This window comes from Myotis lucifugus, unplaced genomic scaffold, assembly GCF_000147115.1.
Source record: "Myotis lucifugus unplaced genomic scaffold, Myoluc2.0 scaffold_541, whole genome shotgun sequence".
Taxonomy (NCBI): Eukaryota; Metazoa; Chordata; class Mammalia; order Chiroptera; family Vespertilionidae; genus Myotis; species Myotis lucifugus.
In genome coordinates, this window is record NW_005871589.1 from 516,194 (window position 1) to 533,187 (window position 16,994).

At 55.9% G+C, this 16,994-nt stretch overlaps 2 protein-coding genes across 3 annotated transcripts in view; one reads left to right on the forward strand and one right to left on the reverse strand.

Moving 5' to 3' along the window:
• Positions 1–2,268, forward strand: part of STPG1 (sperm tail PG-rich repeat containing 1) — a 37,767-nt gene extending 35,499 nt beyond the window's left edge. For both annotated transcript variants that reach the window (XM_006104107.3, XM_023745425.1), the window contains one exon: positions 1,112–2,268. In XM_006104107.3, the coding sequence (XP_006104169.1) occupies positions 1,112–1,188 (77 nt within the window). In that variant the 3' untranslated portion in view covers positions 1,189–2,268. The remainder of the gene's footprint in view (positions 1–1,111) is intronic.
• A 950-nt stretch (positions 2,269–3,218) lies between these two features.
• The window catches only part of GRHL3 (grainyhead like transcription factor 3), a 21,349-nt gene continuing 7,573 nt past the window's right edge, over positions 3,219–16,994 (reverse strand). Inside the window, exons 8-15 of the mRNA XM_006104109.3 lie at positions 15,554–15,712; positions 14,769–14,847; positions 14,510–14,643; positions 12,885–12,919; positions 11,662–11,750; positions 10,702–10,787; positions 8,020–8,084; positions 3,219–4,085 (exon numbers count right to left, since the gene is read on the reverse strand). Of these exons, the coding sequence (XP_006104171.1) occupies positions 3,971–4,085; positions 8,020–8,084; positions 10,702–10,787; positions 11,662–11,750; positions 12,885–12,919; positions 14,510–14,643; positions 14,769–14,847; positions 15,554–15,712 (762 nt within the window). The 3' untranslated portion in view covers positions 3,219–3,970. The remainder of the gene's footprint in view (positions 4,086–8,019; positions 8,085–10,701; positions 10,788–11,661; positions 11,751–12,884; positions 12,920–14,509; positions 14,644–14,768; positions 14,848–15,553; positions 15,713–16,994) is intronic.

Sequence of the window (16,994 nt, forward strand, 5' to 3'; positions counted from 1 at the left end):
CCTAGGGGCACGGGTCAGGTGTGCACAGACAGGTGTGCTGGTGTGCAGGTGGGGTGGGCGGAGGAAGGCGGAGCTGAGCCGGCTGCCAGGCCTGTTAAATTCAGTCTTTCAATGAGCATGGATGCTGCTCCCATCCTGGGGAGGCAAAGATGACTTAAGCCCTGTGCGTGGGTCTGGTGGGGAGACACCTTCCCCTCCAGACTCACAGGTGAGTAGAATGGAAGGCAGACAGGACAGGGAGAACGGCACTCGCATAGCTTTGGCCTTGGAAACGTAGTCAAGCCAACAAGACGGCAGAGGTTTGACCCTCAGGTCGTCTGGTCAGTCCAGGCAGAGCTCATTCTGGTTCAGCATTTGGGTTGTGCTGATGCTTCTGTAAGTGCTGAGCTCCAGCGGGCGGTCTCGGGAGGCCCGGGGGCCAGGGGAGACCCTTGTCTGACCCTGTTGGGCCCAGACCCCTAAGAGCTTTGTGTCCGTGTCTTCTCTGCGCTGTGCAGGGTGCGAGACACCTGGCACACGGGTCGGACGGTACCTCCTGGGCATGAGCACAGGCAAACATCTGCCTCCTCGGCCCCAGGGGGTGCAGATGTGCCTGGACTGCCAGGTGCCCCCATCAGCAGCTTCCCAGGTAACCAACAGGGGTCACCCATGGCCCCTCGTTAACCAAGTCAGTGTCAGTGTGAGTTCCCAAGCCCCTATGGTTCCGGCTGCTGGTTTCCTAAAGGACCTGCAGGGTCATGGCTTTCGCTTTTCTGGAAATTTCTGAAATCAATCAAAACAAAACCCCACCAAGCTGACACCTTGCTTCTTAAGAGCATCGCTTGACTCAGTCCTTCCCCCCGCAAATTACATAGAAAGGTCTTTTGTAAATTTTTCGTTTTCAAAGAAGTGAAAAGGGGTTAAAGAAGGTGGGAAACCAGACTTCGAGTCCTACCTCGGCCAGTTAAGAGCCAGATAACCTCGGGCCGTCCCTTCCTCTGTCTGCCTCCCCACATGGGTGGTGCAGGGGCTGGGACAGGGGTCCCACTGGCCCCGCCAGCTCTGACGTAGAACGAAAGAGACTCCTGCAACTGGTCTTCTCCTTCTTCACGCTGCCCCTCTCTCCTCACAGCCACCTACAAGCCGGAGCTCCCTGAGAAGCATTCCTTTCTCTACAACGAGGGCAACAGGTGGATCCCGGTGTTGTAGCGGCCTCACAGGGCACGGGAAAGGCCGGCCACCAGCGGCCCCACGCAGGTGCCCAGGGCTGACGTGGGGCAGCTCTGCCACCTGGGTCTGGTGTTACAGCTGGGCTCGAGCTGCCTCCTGGAGATTGGGCCCCCTACTCCTGCTGACCTCATGGTTTCCTGAGAAGAGGAGGAGAGGACAGAGCCTCCCCGGTTCCTTCGCCAGGCACCTGGGCAGGCTGCTGTCTGCACCCTGCCCTCAGACGCAAGGGGCTCCTGAAGCTTGGGCTCCAGGGAGAAGGTAGAGGAGGGAAGATGCCCTGCCTAGCAGCCTGGTGCTGACCAGGGCTCCGGGGCCCGCGTGCATCTGCAGGGGGGACAGCACATCCTTCTGGCCTTGGCTTCCAGACCCTCCTGGTGTTCCCAGAGCTGGAAGGCTCACAGGCGCTTGTAACACAGACACGAAGGGGTTGCCTGGGTTCCTTGCCCCCCACTTAGCCCTTGAATCTCACCTTCAGGGCACCTGTGCTCAGCACCCACCCTCAGGAGAGGCTGCCATGTGCTTTATTGGCTCCATATTCAATAGCACATGTGGGCGGGGCCCTGCTGGAGCCAGAGCCGGGACACAGAGGTTCTGGGGGGCACGGGAGCCACGCAACACCCTGAGCCTGCAGGTTCTCACTCTCACCCAACCTTTCCCCTTCCTGGGCTGGGCTCCCCAACCTCCCACTCAAGTTTGACACACCTTTAATGCATCTTTTCTGGCCTGTCATTTCCCCTTGGCAAGAGGAGAAGATTCCCAAAGAACCAGGAGAAGATAGAAGTAGCCACACACCCCCTCCTTCCCCAGATGTTGGCAATGTCTTTCCGTTTGTAAGTGGAACTCGCCCAGGCAGCCTGCCCTCGCCCCAGCGAGGACAAGGCTCTCACTTCCCTTTGCTCCCTCCTTTGACTTTTCTCTGGAAATGCTACATCCTGGGCCTCCATGTCAGAACTGGCTGCTGACTGGCTCTCCACTTAGGGAGGGGTTGGAAGGATGGAAGAACATCCAATTAAATTGAATTCTTGCATCTCACCAAAGCTGGCCTCTAAGTGACCTCTGATTCCCGCAAGCGCCCATTGCTTTGGGATACGTTGGAGGTGGCGGGAGCTCGGTGCAGGAGCAATGGAGTCTGGATCTAAGGCGGCCTGGTGCTCCCATCCCCGCAGGCCCTTCTCCTTGAAGAGTTGGATCAGAGTTTGCAGGCTCATGGTCAAGCTCTTCCAGGGCTGGGTGGGCAATGCATGGAGCAAAACAGGTGATGCAGGGATGGGGTCAGGGGCCTGGGAGCTGAGGCTGCTGCCTATCTAAAGGGGCATCCAACTCGGGTCCAGCAAACTGTTGCCAGATCTGCAGGTCTCGCAACAGAATCTGGGAAATACTTAAAATGTGCAGTGTCTTGATTTGAGATGTTTACAACCGTGTTTCAATGTAAAGTTTTTTGTTTAGGCCAAAGGAAACTCTCCTGCAAACCATTGGCTGTCCCTTGGGAGCCAGACGTTCTGGAAGACGCTTTCAAAGCGACGCTTAGAGCTGTACTTTCCTTTCACCCCAGACTCTTGACAATGAGGCCAGACCCCAGGCCTTGGTTCTTAGGCCCCTCTGACCCTGGGGGATCTCAGCAGGCCACTGGGCTGGTAGGAGCGGGCTCCAGGGAAAATGACAGCCAAGAGCGCAGGGCAGAGTTGGCACAAGAACTCCTAGCCCTGGGCTCTGCCCATGGACCCCAGCTACGAGGTCCTCGGCAAGGCCATCCTGACCCTTTCTAGGACTTCTGCATATCCAGTCAGTGATCCCCAGGTCATGACATTCAGCTGTGGGACCACACAGGGCAGAGAGCTGGGTGTCCTCCAGGTGGGACGCCTGCTTTACTGGTGCCCAGCACAGCACTGCCCTTCAAGTTGGGGCAAACGCCCCCAGGACAGGAGCAGCCAGGCTGTCTACTCTCACCCTCTCCTCCTGGCAGACTTCCACAGAAGGAACAAGTGTGGCATTTGAAGTAATACATAGGCAGAATTTTATTACTAAATACTATATGAGTATACAAAATGCATAATTGAATAACCGCTAAAAAAATAGTCCAAGAAATGTGAAATACACATTTTTTGAAATGATAAAAATGTATCCGTGAAAATATAAAACGTTGCATATATATACAATATATACTTATATATTTATAACATAAATGAAAACTGTAAGTGAGAAATGTGTACAGCAGTGAGCAGGGCGGTCGGTCATTTATGGAGCAGCCACGTGGTCGTGGCCGATCAGCTCTATTATTTACATCGGGCCCGGGGGACGTCCATGAGAAAGAGGTGCGTCCACTACAGTGTCTTTTCAAAGTCATTTGCACTGGAAACCGAGAGTGTTCAAGTTCACTGACCACAGGGTGAGAGATCCTGGGTCTGAAGTCGGTGGGAGCAGACAGCGGTCAGGTCGGCTTTGGGAGCGAGGCCCGCCTCCAGCACCGGGATAGGCAGCCCGCAGAGCAGCTGCGGAGGAGGAAATCGTCTGCCGGTCGCTAACCAAGACGGCGCTGTCTGGCTGAGCGGGCACTGGCAGGCGCTCAGAGTGGATTCAAGCATGAGGTGGGGGCTCGGGTCAGGACACCTCCCAGGTCCCTTCTTGGCCCTGACGTCGGGGACTCGGGCCTCTTCCCTCTGGGAAGGCGTTCAAGTAACGGCACTGAGGCATGAGGAGAGGTTGTGTGCGGCATGGGGCCACTGGCAGCTGGCTCCTGGCCCGGAGCTCCCCGCCGGGGTCCTCACAGCTCCTTCAGGGTGATCTGAATCTTGCCATCATGCTCCCCCATGTCCAGCAGGAAGGCGACATGGTTGCTGTAATGCTGAATGATGTTGTTGTCCATGTTGACCAAGATTCTGGAAGAGAAGAGATGTGGCTAGACTGTGGGAGGTCCCTTGCCTTCAGGGCTCTGAGTGACAAGGATGACAGTGATGGTTACTACATATCGGGGACCCCCGTTATTTCCAGTGTCTCACAGACTTTCTCTCTGACCCTCATAACAACCTGCAAGGTGGTTGTTCCCTGTCCCACTTTCAGGGGAGGGCACAATGCCCAAGTGGCCGAGCCACAACTCAAACCAGGCCTGCCAGTTACCATGCCCTCGACTGTGCCTGGGTGCCTCTCTCAGTACACATGAGCAGGACACTCGTGAGCAACTAAAGGTAGACTTGGGGAAGACTCAGTGCTCCTTAGTCATCAGCCAGACTGAGGACTCAGACACAGTGTGTGAGTTCCAGTGCAGGAGGTGTGGCGGGGGGAGAGTGTGGAGACAGCAACGTGCCACTCAGATGTGCCTGCCTGAGCCAGAGGCGAGGACCACACAAGCCCAGTCTCAGCCCCGTCCCCGGGAAGCTGACATCTCGGATGCACAATAGACTTGAGGAGCTTGGCCTTCTCTCTCCCCACAGGCTTCAGGCTAGGACCTGGGCCAACCTGAGGAGAAAACCTCCGTGGCGGGGCCTCTGCAGGGGTCAGAGCCAGAGCACATACCAAGGGGCACCCTAGGAGCTGCTTCCCGGGGGAAGGACCCAGGAAGAGGTGACCCGACCTGATCCTGTCAGGAACGGAAGTGAGTACTTTCACCCGTCCATCCATCCATCCACCAGTCCATCCCACCATCATTTGCTGAGGCCTTTCCACATGCAGGGCCTTGCTCCAAACAAAAACAAGGGTCACAGAGACCCGAGAGCCTGTCCTCCAGGAGTTTAGAATCTAGCATGGCCCCGAGAACAACACCTTGTAACCCTGTTACTCTAGCTCATGATGGGGAACCCGAGGCTCAGAGGGGTAAAGTCATTTGCCTCGGGCCACACAGGCAACAGATCGCCCAGCTGGGATTTGAATCCAGACTTTTGTCTCTCTTCACTGCATCTTTTTTTTAAAAAAGAAAAAAAAATCCGCCCCCCCCCCCCCATAAATACAAATTAGAAAGTGGCATATATAAGGAAGGCAAAATTCAGGACTGGGGAGAGTTCAGATGCGGGCAAGATTACTTTAGGAGGGGCAGGAGGGTGCGGTGAGAATCCCAGACCACGCTCCTGGCAGGTAGCTGCCTGCTTTCCTGAGGACCCCAGGGGAGGCGGCTGCCTTGTCCCCACCATCCCCAGGGCGGAGGGGCAATGGAGACAGCGGTGGGCAGAAGCCAACTGCCTGTGTTCAGTCGTCTCTGCAGCAACATCAAGCAGCTGCTGCTTTTCGGAAGGCAGCCTGGCGCAGGCTCCCACTTCCTCAGGTCCTGCTGGTAGTTCCTACACTTTACAGGGGGGTCTTTGGGGGCAGCGGGGATGGGGGGAGGTAGAGCAGAGGGGTGGCACTCTGTCAGTGGCAGGGCTTGGTTTGTTTCATGCAGGGCATTTACAGGGTGTGTCTGGGTGCCAGGCACTAAGTGCCTACGTGCACACACTAAAGATGCCTCCCTCCTGCGCCCAGGCAGGGCCTCCCAGGGGCCCAGGCTCACACGTGTGCACGAGGGAGCCCAGACAGGCCCAAGGACCCTTCCCCTCAGAGGTCAATGACCCCTGGGCCCTAGAGGCAGGGGTGTCAGGAACCCTGTCCCAGAGGTGGGCCTCCTGTCACTTGCTAGCTCTAGCCGTCTTCTGTCCTGGTTCGCATGAAACCCCTGGCCAGCTGCCAGCAAAAACAATGTATTTGTTCATCTTTCAAGCACTCAGTGGTGCTTGTAAGCTGATTGCATCTGCCTTTGTCCAGAGGACTCTCGGGAGGGTTCTATGAAAATAACGAGGCCACTGATTAGAATTTCCTGCTCCTCAAACGAGAAGCGTCCGACTCTTAGGGAGGTGACAAATGAGCCTGGCCTCTCCCAAGGGGCTTTTTGGGGGGCTCTTCTCATTGGGCATCAGAGGCAACCCTAGACCTGAGGTTTCCATGGTTGGGGGGTGTATGGGTGTGGGGTGCCTCTGAAGGGCTGCCCCGGGCTATGGGGCTGGCCTGGCCACAGCCTGTATTTGCTCACTGCTTAGCGGTTAGAGGAAAAAGCAGGAGGCAAGATAAAGTCGGGGGTGTATGCACAGCCTTTAGGCCAGGATTCCTCCTGCCATTTACTAACTCTGATCCTGGGACTACTCAGAACCTCAGTCTCCTCCTCTGTGGAACAGAGATGATCACCCAAACTCAGAGGGTCAATGAGAGGATCCCTCGGAGTTATCTAGCCCAGCACCTGGCGTGTACAACGTGCGCCACAAATGGAAGTTGTTACAATTATGGCTTAACTAGCTGGCTGGGCTTAAGGGAAAGACTTGCGACTCAGCCAGTGGGGCTAGGGGTTGGGGCAACCTTATATGTATTACCCCACACCCCAAATCATACTCAGGGCACCTCCCAGCCGCTCAGCCCAGCTCTGGTGGGATGGGTAAGGGAGGCTGGCCGCAGGTGGGGCTGCAGCCAGGGGGTGTGGGCACTGGCACTGAAAGGGGAAGTGGGGCTGGGCTTGTCCGGGCAAAGCAGAGCCTGCCCTCTGCTGTGAGCCCCAATTTGAAACCGAAACTTGAAAGAAAAAAAACCCCAGACACTCATACAACCAAAACCAACGGATCCTTTCCCAGGGGCTGCGAGCGCACACCTTCCCCCACCCCGCCCTTCTATGGGAAGCTGGGTGGAAACTGAGGAGGGAGCGGGGGCAGGGCTGGGCCTGTGAGGAAGGAGGCCACCCCTGGGCCTAACTGGATGGGGCCTCAGCCTGAGTCCAAAACCTGCCTCACTTTGCAGTTTTCTACAAAGGACAGGCCACAGCCATATACAGGGGACAATGCCTGCTCACTGCCGGGGCGACCAGTACGTGAGGCTGGAGTTAGACTGCGCTGGGCAGGAGGACCTGGTCGGAGGTGTGGGCAGTGGGGCCGGGGGTGTTTCCCAGAGCCCTGGTGCTGGGTCCTGGAACGGCAATGGCGATTTTCTCTGCTGGGGGGCGGGCTCAGCTGGGCTGGTGAAGTGACCCAGTTAACAGTCCTCTGACCAGGGGACGGAAGCCTGGGAGGGCAGTGACCATGTGGATCCCACACCAAGGATCTCCCAGGAAGAGGACAAAGGGAGCTGCCGTCCTGAGCACGAATCCAGGAGCCCAGGGGAGGTGACAGGCCCTGTCTGACCCCCTGGAGGGTAGAATCTTACTCCCCGAAGCCTCCTGCAGACCTGAGGTGGAGGAGGCCTGAGGAGCATCCCTGGAGGGGCTCCCTCAAAACCACACCCGATCACAGTCCCCTTTCCTGACGCATGGCCGGCCACTCCCTCTGGGCACTGACTCAGCGGGTAGCACCGCTGCTGGGCCCTTCTGCCCGAGGCTTTACTCCGCTGCTGCCCCTGAACACTGCTTATCACTTCCGAGCCTCAGTCCCCTACCTGTGAAGTGTGAGTAATGGCATCCACCTCGCAGTGGGACTGTGAGGGTTAAATGAGACATGCTTAGCACACGATCTGACACAAAGTAGGGGATCAAGTGAATGGCAGTCGCTGTTATCATCAAGTGACTTGGTTATCCAGAGGTCTTGGGACTTGACCTTGAGTTTCCTGACACATGGCCCTGCACTTCCCACAACCCCCCTCTCCTTTCCTTCCCAGTAGCCCTCACCGTCTGGTCTCTGCAGGTGACTTTGGCCTGACTGGGGCTCTCTATCCAAGTCCACCTCCCCTAGTCCTCTCCATAAAGCCAAGTACAAACACCATCAGCACGGAGTAGCAGGCCTATGCTGGTCAGAGTGGACCTGCTGGGAGCTCCATGAGTCAACACTTTAGAAGGTGTGGAGACGGGGAGGGAGAGCTGTCCTGGGCACTTACCCCCGCTTGCATTTCTTGTAGACTTTGTAAATGTTCTCTTCAGGAAGCCCATACTTCTCAGAGATCTGGAAGAGAACAGTAGGGGGTTCATTGTCTGCTGCCCAAAGTGGATGTATCCCATTCTTTTATATCATGTCTTTAAATTTCCTAATTATAAAAGTGTTATATGTCCAGCCCTGGCTGGTGTGGCTCAGTTGGTTGGAGCTTTGTCCCATACACTAAAAGGTCGAGGATTCAAGTCCCAGTCAGGGCACATGCCTAGATTGACCCCTGGCTGTGGCACAAGCAGGAGGCAACCGATTGATGCTTCTCTCTCTCTTTCTCAAATCAATCAATAAAAACAACAACAACAACACACACATCCTTAGGTGAGAACCTTTTAAAAAGTAATATATATCCAGATTGTGGAAAGATACAAAGAAGAAAATTACAATCACCCATAATCCTGTTTCCCAGAGATAAACACCATTTAACATCAGGCCATGTATATAGATATTTTTCTATTCCACATAGGTAGGTTTACTTATCCTTGTATATTATAAGCCATCCCACATCACAACAAACTCTTAACAAACAGCATGGTTAGTGTCTGTAAAATATCCCAAAGGGCATCACCACTTCCCTCAACCCCAGCCTAACATCCCAATATAGATCGTCCCAGTGCTGAGGGCTCCCCTCCACCAGCTGTGCAAACTACTCATTACAGAGCCCAGCTCGTAAGACTGCTGGGAGAATTAAATGAACTGGCCCACATAAGACAGAGGACAGTTCCTGGTATGTACCAAATACATGGCCAATATTCAGTAACTGGTCATTGCTATTATTTTAGAAGTGGAGCAATAGGGATGCTCTTACCCTATTGTGGGGGGAGGGTAACCCAGACATTTCCCCCTTCGAGCAGGAATTACTATTCCCATTTGATGGGCGTGGATGCCGAGCTGGAAGAAGGTAAGGCCTGTGCCAAGGCCTAGCCTAGAACCAGGTTTCCTCCCCATCACAACCCAGACCTGGGAGCTTGTTCTACAGATGAGGAAACCGCAGCTCAGAGGCTGGTGAGCGCGTCTGCACTCACAGCTTTCAGCCATTTCTCCCAGAACTTGTTTCTTCCGGGCAGACACACTGGTCCCACCTCCACCACCCGGAGTTATGGAACTCTTGCTTTGCTGAGCCCCAGTTTCCCTGTTTGTAAAATGAGTGTAATAATGGGTTGTTCTGCACATGAATTGAGGCGATGATGTAAAGGGCCCAGGCCAGCGCACTGAGGGCTCAGTCAGTGTTGCAGGTTCGTGTTGCTGACTGCCTTGAAGCAGCAGGGAACGTCACGCCAAGGGCTTCCGGTGGAGGTTCCTCACTGGGCCTTTTAGGACGAGGATCAGTTTGGCTCCCCGTTATTCTCTGCTGTGACAGAGAGCCCTCCAGGCAAGAAAAATTCCCCGACTATTTATCTTAGTGGGGATGTGACTGGAAGCTACCAGCAGTGCCTCAAGTCAATGTAGGCAAGAATGTAGGAATTTTCTACCCATAAGTTGTACAAAGACAACACGGGCTGCTCCACAGGTAATAAGCTCTCCATCCCTTAAGTACACAAGTCAAGACTGGGCACCCACGGCAGTGACTGGGGAGAGAGCTCAAGCACTAGGTGGGGAGCTGACCCTTTAAGGTTCTATCCAACCCCAAGATTGAGTCTACATTCAAATGACATTTACTGGCCTTTTGTGAGCCCAACTTCCTGGGGCTGGTGCCAAGTGGGGCTGATGATATGTGAGGAGAACAGGAGAGCCTGGCGGATCCCAGCTCTGCCACTGCGAGTAACCTTGGCAAGTCAACTGCCCTCCTCCCGGGAGGCTGTTCCCTCATGGGAAATGAGGAGATAATAATAGTACCCACTTTTCAGGGTTAAAAGAACATGGTGAGCTGGCAAATGCAGTATGCCTGGCACACAGTGGGTCTTCAAAAGGTAGACAATGTTCTGCTTTAATTCATTTCCCCTCCACAGTCCAAGATCTTGGAACCACGTGGCTTTTCTGAGTGGGCCGACCTTTAAGCATCGCTGGCCCTGGTGAGGCTGCTTGTGCAGTCGTTAGCTGAGCCACAAAGCTGCTGTGGGTTCTGTTCGGGGCTGAGTCACCTGCTCTCTGGTGATTTGGGGGTGGTGGTAGGGGAAGGTCTTGCCCAGACACACCTTCAGCTTCCCTGGCCAGCACTCCACCCTTCCCCCAGCCCTCTAGCCAACCACAAGCTACAGGAATGAGGCCCCCTGGGAAGGAAAAAAAGTGTCTCTGGGGTCTGGCCTTTTGGGGTTTCACTCCCATTAAAATAGAAACAAGTTTGCAAAGCCAACAAAAAGCTCTGGCTTGTCAAACAGCAGCCATCAGATTAAGGAGGATTTATGGTGTGTGCGACTCCCAGGGTGGAGCCAGGGTTCTGGCTGCAAGATAACATCACAGAGGCTTAAACCACCCCCCTCTCCCTCCCCTCCACCTGCCCCCCCACCACACAGCCGGGCCCAGAAGGCCCTCCCAAGGGTGGGACAGGTGGGCCACCACAGCACCAAGGTTCCAGTGCACTCCTTCCCTGAGCCCGCCTGTGGGAAGTCTGACTGTGTGATGCAGAATGAAGAAGTGTGTGCCCAGGAGCACGAGACGGGGTCTGGCCGGGCAGCGGGGTCCGCAGGCCTCTTACCGCATTCCTCAGCCCCTTCAGGTCCGGGGTCTTCAACATGAGGGCGTCAAACACCTCCTCGGTCTCCCTCCGCACATACAACAGAACTGAGAAGCAAAGGGGCGGCTTTTAGTGCTGCGAGGAGGATAAATGAGCCAGGGATACCTTAGGGGAGGGGGATCTTAAAAAATATCACTTCCTTTCTTAACTAAGATTGATTTCGGCAGAAAAAGCCAACCTTGCTGAGGGTCTGGACCCAGCTGGGAACCCCCTGGCTCAGCGGGTCCCAGGCACTTGCTCAGACCCTGCTGATCTTGGCGGGCATGAATCCCCGCTCTCCCACCTGAGTCAGTTTAACATTACTGAGTCTCATTTCACCCAAATGGGAGTGGGGTAGACCAGCCCTATTTCACAGAGTTGCTGTGGGGATGAATAATTCTTGGAAACACCCAGTGCAGGGCAAGGCCCAAGTCAAGGTTGCGTGAAGCTTTGGCTCCTGGCTGCTGGCTGGTGTCTTCCTGCTGGTCAGTTACAGCCCCCAGAGGTTCAGGCCCGTCCTTCTCTTCCAGGAAATCACAGACCCAGAGTGTCCAAGCCAGAAAGCCAGCTACGGCAACCCACCCTGCTCCCAACTCCTCTAGAGAAAGTGAGGGGGGTTTGCCCAACATCACCAGCCTGTCACCTTGACCAGCGCCCCAGGACACCCATGTCCAACAAGGTCAGGGGAGGCGGGAGCCCTCCAGCTCCATGACTGTCTCTCTAAGCACCTTGGGTGCCCCCCTTGCCCCTTCCCCACCCTCAAGTCTTGGCCCAACCCTGGCTCTGAGGCATAAAGCAGCCCCTCGCACCCTCTCTGCTGGGATGGGTGCTGCCCGAGCTGCCTGGGCCAGGAACAGTGATTGAGATTTGGGGAGGCCTCACGGGGAGCTGGGGTGAGGTGGGCTCAAATCAAACAACAAAGGGGAGGGGGAGTGAGGCTACCTCTCTGCAGGTCGTCTTCCTTGGCCTGTTTGGAGGGCAGAGGCTCCAGCTCCTCAGCAAAGGGCAAGCAGGTCCGCTTCAGGGGCAGCCTGTGGGGACGGCAGAGAGGGGCTCAGCAGGAAGCCAGGAGGACCCGAGTCCAAAGGACCCCGCTGATCCTGCAGGGCCTCAGAGGGGAAGGGAGACCCCACGAAGGCAGCAAAGCGGGGGAGCAGGGTTAGGGTAGCATGTTCTGGAGCTGGAGCTGCACTGCCTGGGTTCAAGTCCCAGCCCTGCTGCTCACCAGCTGGTGACTAGGGGTGAGTGAGCCTCCCAGGGCTCCCGGCTGTGCAATGGGATGACAGTAAACTAGCACTGTTCCGTGAGGTGGTGAGGCTGGAGGAGAGGATGCACATTGCTGTCACACAGAGTGCGACCCCCGCTGGGGCCTCAATAAACGTGGGCTGTTGTTTAATTACCAACATTATTTTTTGAAAGATCAGGTTGGGTGTGAGTCTGCGGGAGGAGGAAGGGTTGTGGGATCTGGAGCGAGACTAAGGCTCCAGCCTGTCTCTGCTACTTAACAGCTCTGTGACCGTGGGCACGTCACTTCACTTCCTGAGCCTCCGTTTCCTCCTTCATAAGTAGGAAGGGGGGTTCCCTGCTTGCCTGCCTCACTGGGGCTGTTGTGAGGGGATAAATGACATAATTTGGTGTCTAAGCACCTTCTGAAAAGTCCCTCTTGTAAATCCTTCCCCTTCACAAGATGCATTGACACTCCGCCCTCTCCCAGCAGCCTCATCCCCAGGCCAGCTTCTCATCTGACAGATTTCCAGGCTGAGGCTGAGGGCAGGGGAGGGACTGTGGCTGACAGACAGAGGGTGGCGGCCCTTCCTAGACTGCAGGGCCAAGGGGAGGAGGGCTCTGAGCCCCTCAGTCCTCCCCCACAGCTTCCCCTCCTCACTCTCCAAACCTGACCCCCATCTCAGAGGCCTTTTCTTTCCCGTTTTACAAGCAGATGTCTCGCCAGAGATTCGCCAGCTTTTCACATAAAACGAACCCATAAAAACCCAGGCAGTTTCAGTGAGAAAGGAGCATGAATCTAGGAGCTTGGAGGTTGGGGCAGAGTCCCGTGGCTGCTTCCTCTGGGCCCAGCCCTTAGCTGGGGAGGCAGGTGGGGGCAGGGAGAGCAGTGAAGGGGGGACAGGTGGGGAGGGGAGGCCCGGGGCTGCTGGTCTCCGTACCTGTTGGAGCCGCCCTGTCCTGCCGAGGGCACTGCCTGCAATAAAGAGAAAAGACATTTTCCATCACGTGCAAAAGCTGAGCGGAGCCCCCAGCTGCTGGAGGCTTTCTGGGGGGACAGCCTTTGGCCGGGGGAGAGGGAGATGCAGCCTCGGTGCCTCTCCAGCCCCTTCTGCTCAGATCACAGCCCTTTTGTGAGCTGAGATCTGGAGTCGAAAGGAGGCATCTCACCCACGTGGGATGAGTCAGGGACTGACACAGGAGGTGCGAGAGTGCTGGCAGGATCAGGGAGGCCCACCTGAGCCCAGCACGCCCAGGCTGTCCTGCAGCAGGTGACTAGCGTGGGAGCGGAGGCAGAGGCGGGAGGAGAGAGCACGCCCTTTGCCCCTCCTGTGGGCCTGGCACTGCTGCCTGGTGCCGTCAGCGCCAGTCCCAGGAGGAAAGACGGTGGCCCAGAGCGGGCAGACAGCCGGGTAACACCCAGCAGGAGGCAGTCCGGACTCAGACTCCAGACTCCAGTTCTCCACGCTTCCTGCTTCCTGGGTGCCCCTCTCAGGCTACCTGTGCAAAGACTGGTCCCTCTGTCTTTCCCCACAGATTAGCTGTAACCTGGCCACAGGGGCCTTAATCTCCAGTGGTCAGTCATCTTCCTACTTGGCTGGTTGGGGAAAAGAGTGAGTTCATGCAGCCGCCTGTGCTGGAGGCACAGCACCTATTCTGGGGCGGTGAAGGGAAGAGGCGGACATAGAAGAGGATTTAAATGACTCCAAGGACGGCACCAGGGCTGGCTGCTCTTCCAGCTCCATGATCTACCTTGTACACCAGAGGCTGTTTCTGCACACATTCCCACCTAGGCAGTGGGAGCTATAACCTCAAAGGAAGGAAACTGTCCCAGTGTTTAGCCGACGGGCTCTGCTGCTGCCTTGCTGTGGGCCTTGTCTGGAAATGGGATAACCAGTCTCTGCCTCAAAGGACGGCTGAGAGGGGAAACGAGACGGTGCGGCCAAGGGCTGGGCCCAGCACGCCTGGCTCGTCCAAGGTGCTCCTAACTGCCTCCGCCTTGAGAGGTGGTGAAGCCAGTGGACAAGGGCACCGTTCCTGAAGGCGGGCTGCCTGGCTCGGGCTTGGCCACTCCTGTGTAATTCTGGGAGGACTCTGTGCCTGTTTCCACCCCACAAACCAGGGGAGAATGGTATAATCCACTTCACAGGGATGCGGTGGGGGTCAGAGGAGGTGATGGGGGAAGCATGAGCCTGCTCACAGCGTGTGCTAACAGCGTCTCTGAGATGAGTAGACCCACTTGCTCTGAGGAGGCTACCATCGAGTCTGGGGCTCAGATATTAGAAACCTCCTCTGTGTGTGCTCCAAGCATAAACACTCTGATGGCTATAAAGTCCATTTCCTCATTAACATTCTTCTCTTGAGTAGAAAGGGTCACTGAAGTTATGTGATCGTATATACACATTTTTAAAAATTTCCTGGGATTCAATGAAGGTTTTTTCGTTTTGATGTAAAAAATATGAGGACCCATAAACATCTAAATGGACCTGGATTGGCTGAGTGGCAGGTTGCTCCCCACTGGTCTGTGCTAAGGAGCCAAGACCCTCTCTCAGCCCAAGGCCCTTACCCCGCCAGGACGCTGCAGGCCAGAGAAGTGCACGTTGGGAATGAACAGCACCGGCGGGGTTTCCAGGTCGGCCTCAGGCCGCAGGTAGGTGATCTCATTGCCCCTGAAGCCGGACAGCAGACAGCCCTTGATGCCTGGTGGGAAAAGGAGGCATGGTGACCTGAGGCCCCTCCATCCGTGCCACAGCCTCTGCCCTCTAGTCCCCTGACCCCTTCACCCCAACCCAGCCCAGCCCAGTCCCTGACTCATCTCCACTCACCATTGTTGCTGGAGTCGGGGCACTTGACTTTCCTCCGGAACTGCTTCCGCTCATCATCCCGCATCTTCCTCTCGGCTCCCTGTGAGGGGGAATGGGAAGGGGGTCATTAAGTGTCTTGGGAGGGGCTGGCTGCTTTGCATCTTGAATATGGCCAGCCTTCTGATGCTGCTTTCTTCCCAGTGTGAGACCAGGAAATAGGAAAGTACAGAGAGAGGGAGGGAGGGGGTTGGGGGATGAGAGAGAGAGAGAGAGAGAGAGAGAGAGAGAGAGAGAGAGAGAGAGAAAGAGAAATAAGGAGAAGAGAAATGTGAAAAAGAGAGACATTTCTAGAGATCTGGAAAGAGAACTTCAGAAAGAGATGAGATAGGGCCTGGCTGGCATAGCTCAGTGGTTGAGCATCGACCTATGAACCAGGAGGTCACCGTTCAATTCCCAGTCAGGGCACATGCCTGGATTGTGGGCTCGATCCTGAGTGTGGGGTGTGCAGGAGGCAGCTGATCAGTGATTCTCTCTCATCATTGATGTTTCTATCTCTCTCTCCCTCTCCCTTCCTCTCTGATGTCAATAAAAATAATAAATAAAATAGATGCGATAGGAATGCAGGAACAGGGGAAGATATACATAGAGAGGCCAGGACAGACAGTGACAAGCACAGAGACAGAGAGAGAAATTCAGAGAGCAAGTCAGAGAGAGACAGACAGGCCCAGAGTGGCTGGTAAGGATGCAGGGAGGGGCTGCCCTGCTCCCTCCCTGGGCCCAGCAGAGGGTCTGTCCCCTCTTGTCACCTTGTCACAGAAGATCTTGATCTGGCAGACAGCGCGGTGCACCAGGCGCTCGGTGGCGGAGCCACAGTCATAGGTGTCAATCTGCAGGTTCAGGGGGACGCCCTTTACCCCCTTCTGCGACGAGAAGTCTGTGCTGAGGCAGTTGACGCCGATGAACACCTGGGGACAGACGGGGGAGCTGATTAAACAGCCTGCCCAGGTCCCCAGCTCTGCTGTCCCACCAATCCCCTTTATTGAGCCCACTGGGGGCCTGCTGAGCCCTGATTTCACGCGTTCTGGAAGCAAACATCACCTCTCTTTTACAAAAAGGGAAGCTGATGCTCAGAGAGTGGGACAACTGTCCCAGGGTGACACAGGGAGGGTGTGGGGAGCTGGGGTTTGAGTCCAAGTCTTTACTAGTGGACAATGCACTAGACTGACACGGGCAGCCCAAAGGATCAAGGCCCTGAGAGGGAGATTAATGATCCCTTAGGACAGTGGTTCTCAACCTGTGGGTCGCGACCCCTTTGGGGGGTCGAATGACCCTTCCACAGGGGTCGCCTAAGACCACCCTGCATATCAGATATTTACATTACGATTCATAACAGTAGCAACATTACAGTTGTGAAGTAGCAACGAAAATAATTTTGTGGTTGGGTCACAACATGAGGAACTGTATTTAAAGGGCCAGAAGGTTGAGAACCACTGCCTTAGGGGCTTAAAATCAAGAGCCTTATTTTTCTACAACTGGGAGCGAGGAGGTGGAGAAGGGCCAAATTCCCACCTCCCGGCCCCCAGCTTCAGACCACCGTCCTGCTGGGCCTGGGCCACAGAGAGTGAGACACTGCCCCTCTGCACCCCAAACACCAGCTCCAGACCAGTCACCCCCATTCCCAGCTGAGGAAATGGAGGCTCTGAGCAGGGAGTCAGGCAGGGTGGCAGAGTGGAATGAGCCTGGACATGGGGCCACCCACATCTGGGGTGGGAAGCTGGGCTCTGCCCCTCACTACCCTGTGGACAGTGCTTTAAGCACATGGAGCTGTTTCTCAGCTGCTGGGCTGGGGGTCACTAGCGGCCTTGGCATGTAGTGGCCGCTGGATATGCGTAGCTGTTGTTAGGGGGTCAGCTGGAGTCTCACTCAAAGCCTAGGCCCGACTGAGGGCAGCTCACTCCTCCATGGGGTGCCAGGGCCAGACCCCACTCCCTTGGAAATGACCCTGACCTGCACAGCAGGGGTGGGGGTGGTGCCTGAGCAGACCCCCTTCCTTCCCAGGCCACGGGGGGCCCTGGGGCACATGCCAGACATACCTCCCCCTCAGCCAGCTCAGCCCTAATGTAGCCCCCACCCAGCTCACACCTGAGAAAGACCCACGCCTGGGGGCTTAAGAAGCTGTGAGAAATCCCAACCGAAACCACCTCTTCCTTTCCACGACTCTGTCCCCACCTCTCTGCACTGGAGGCC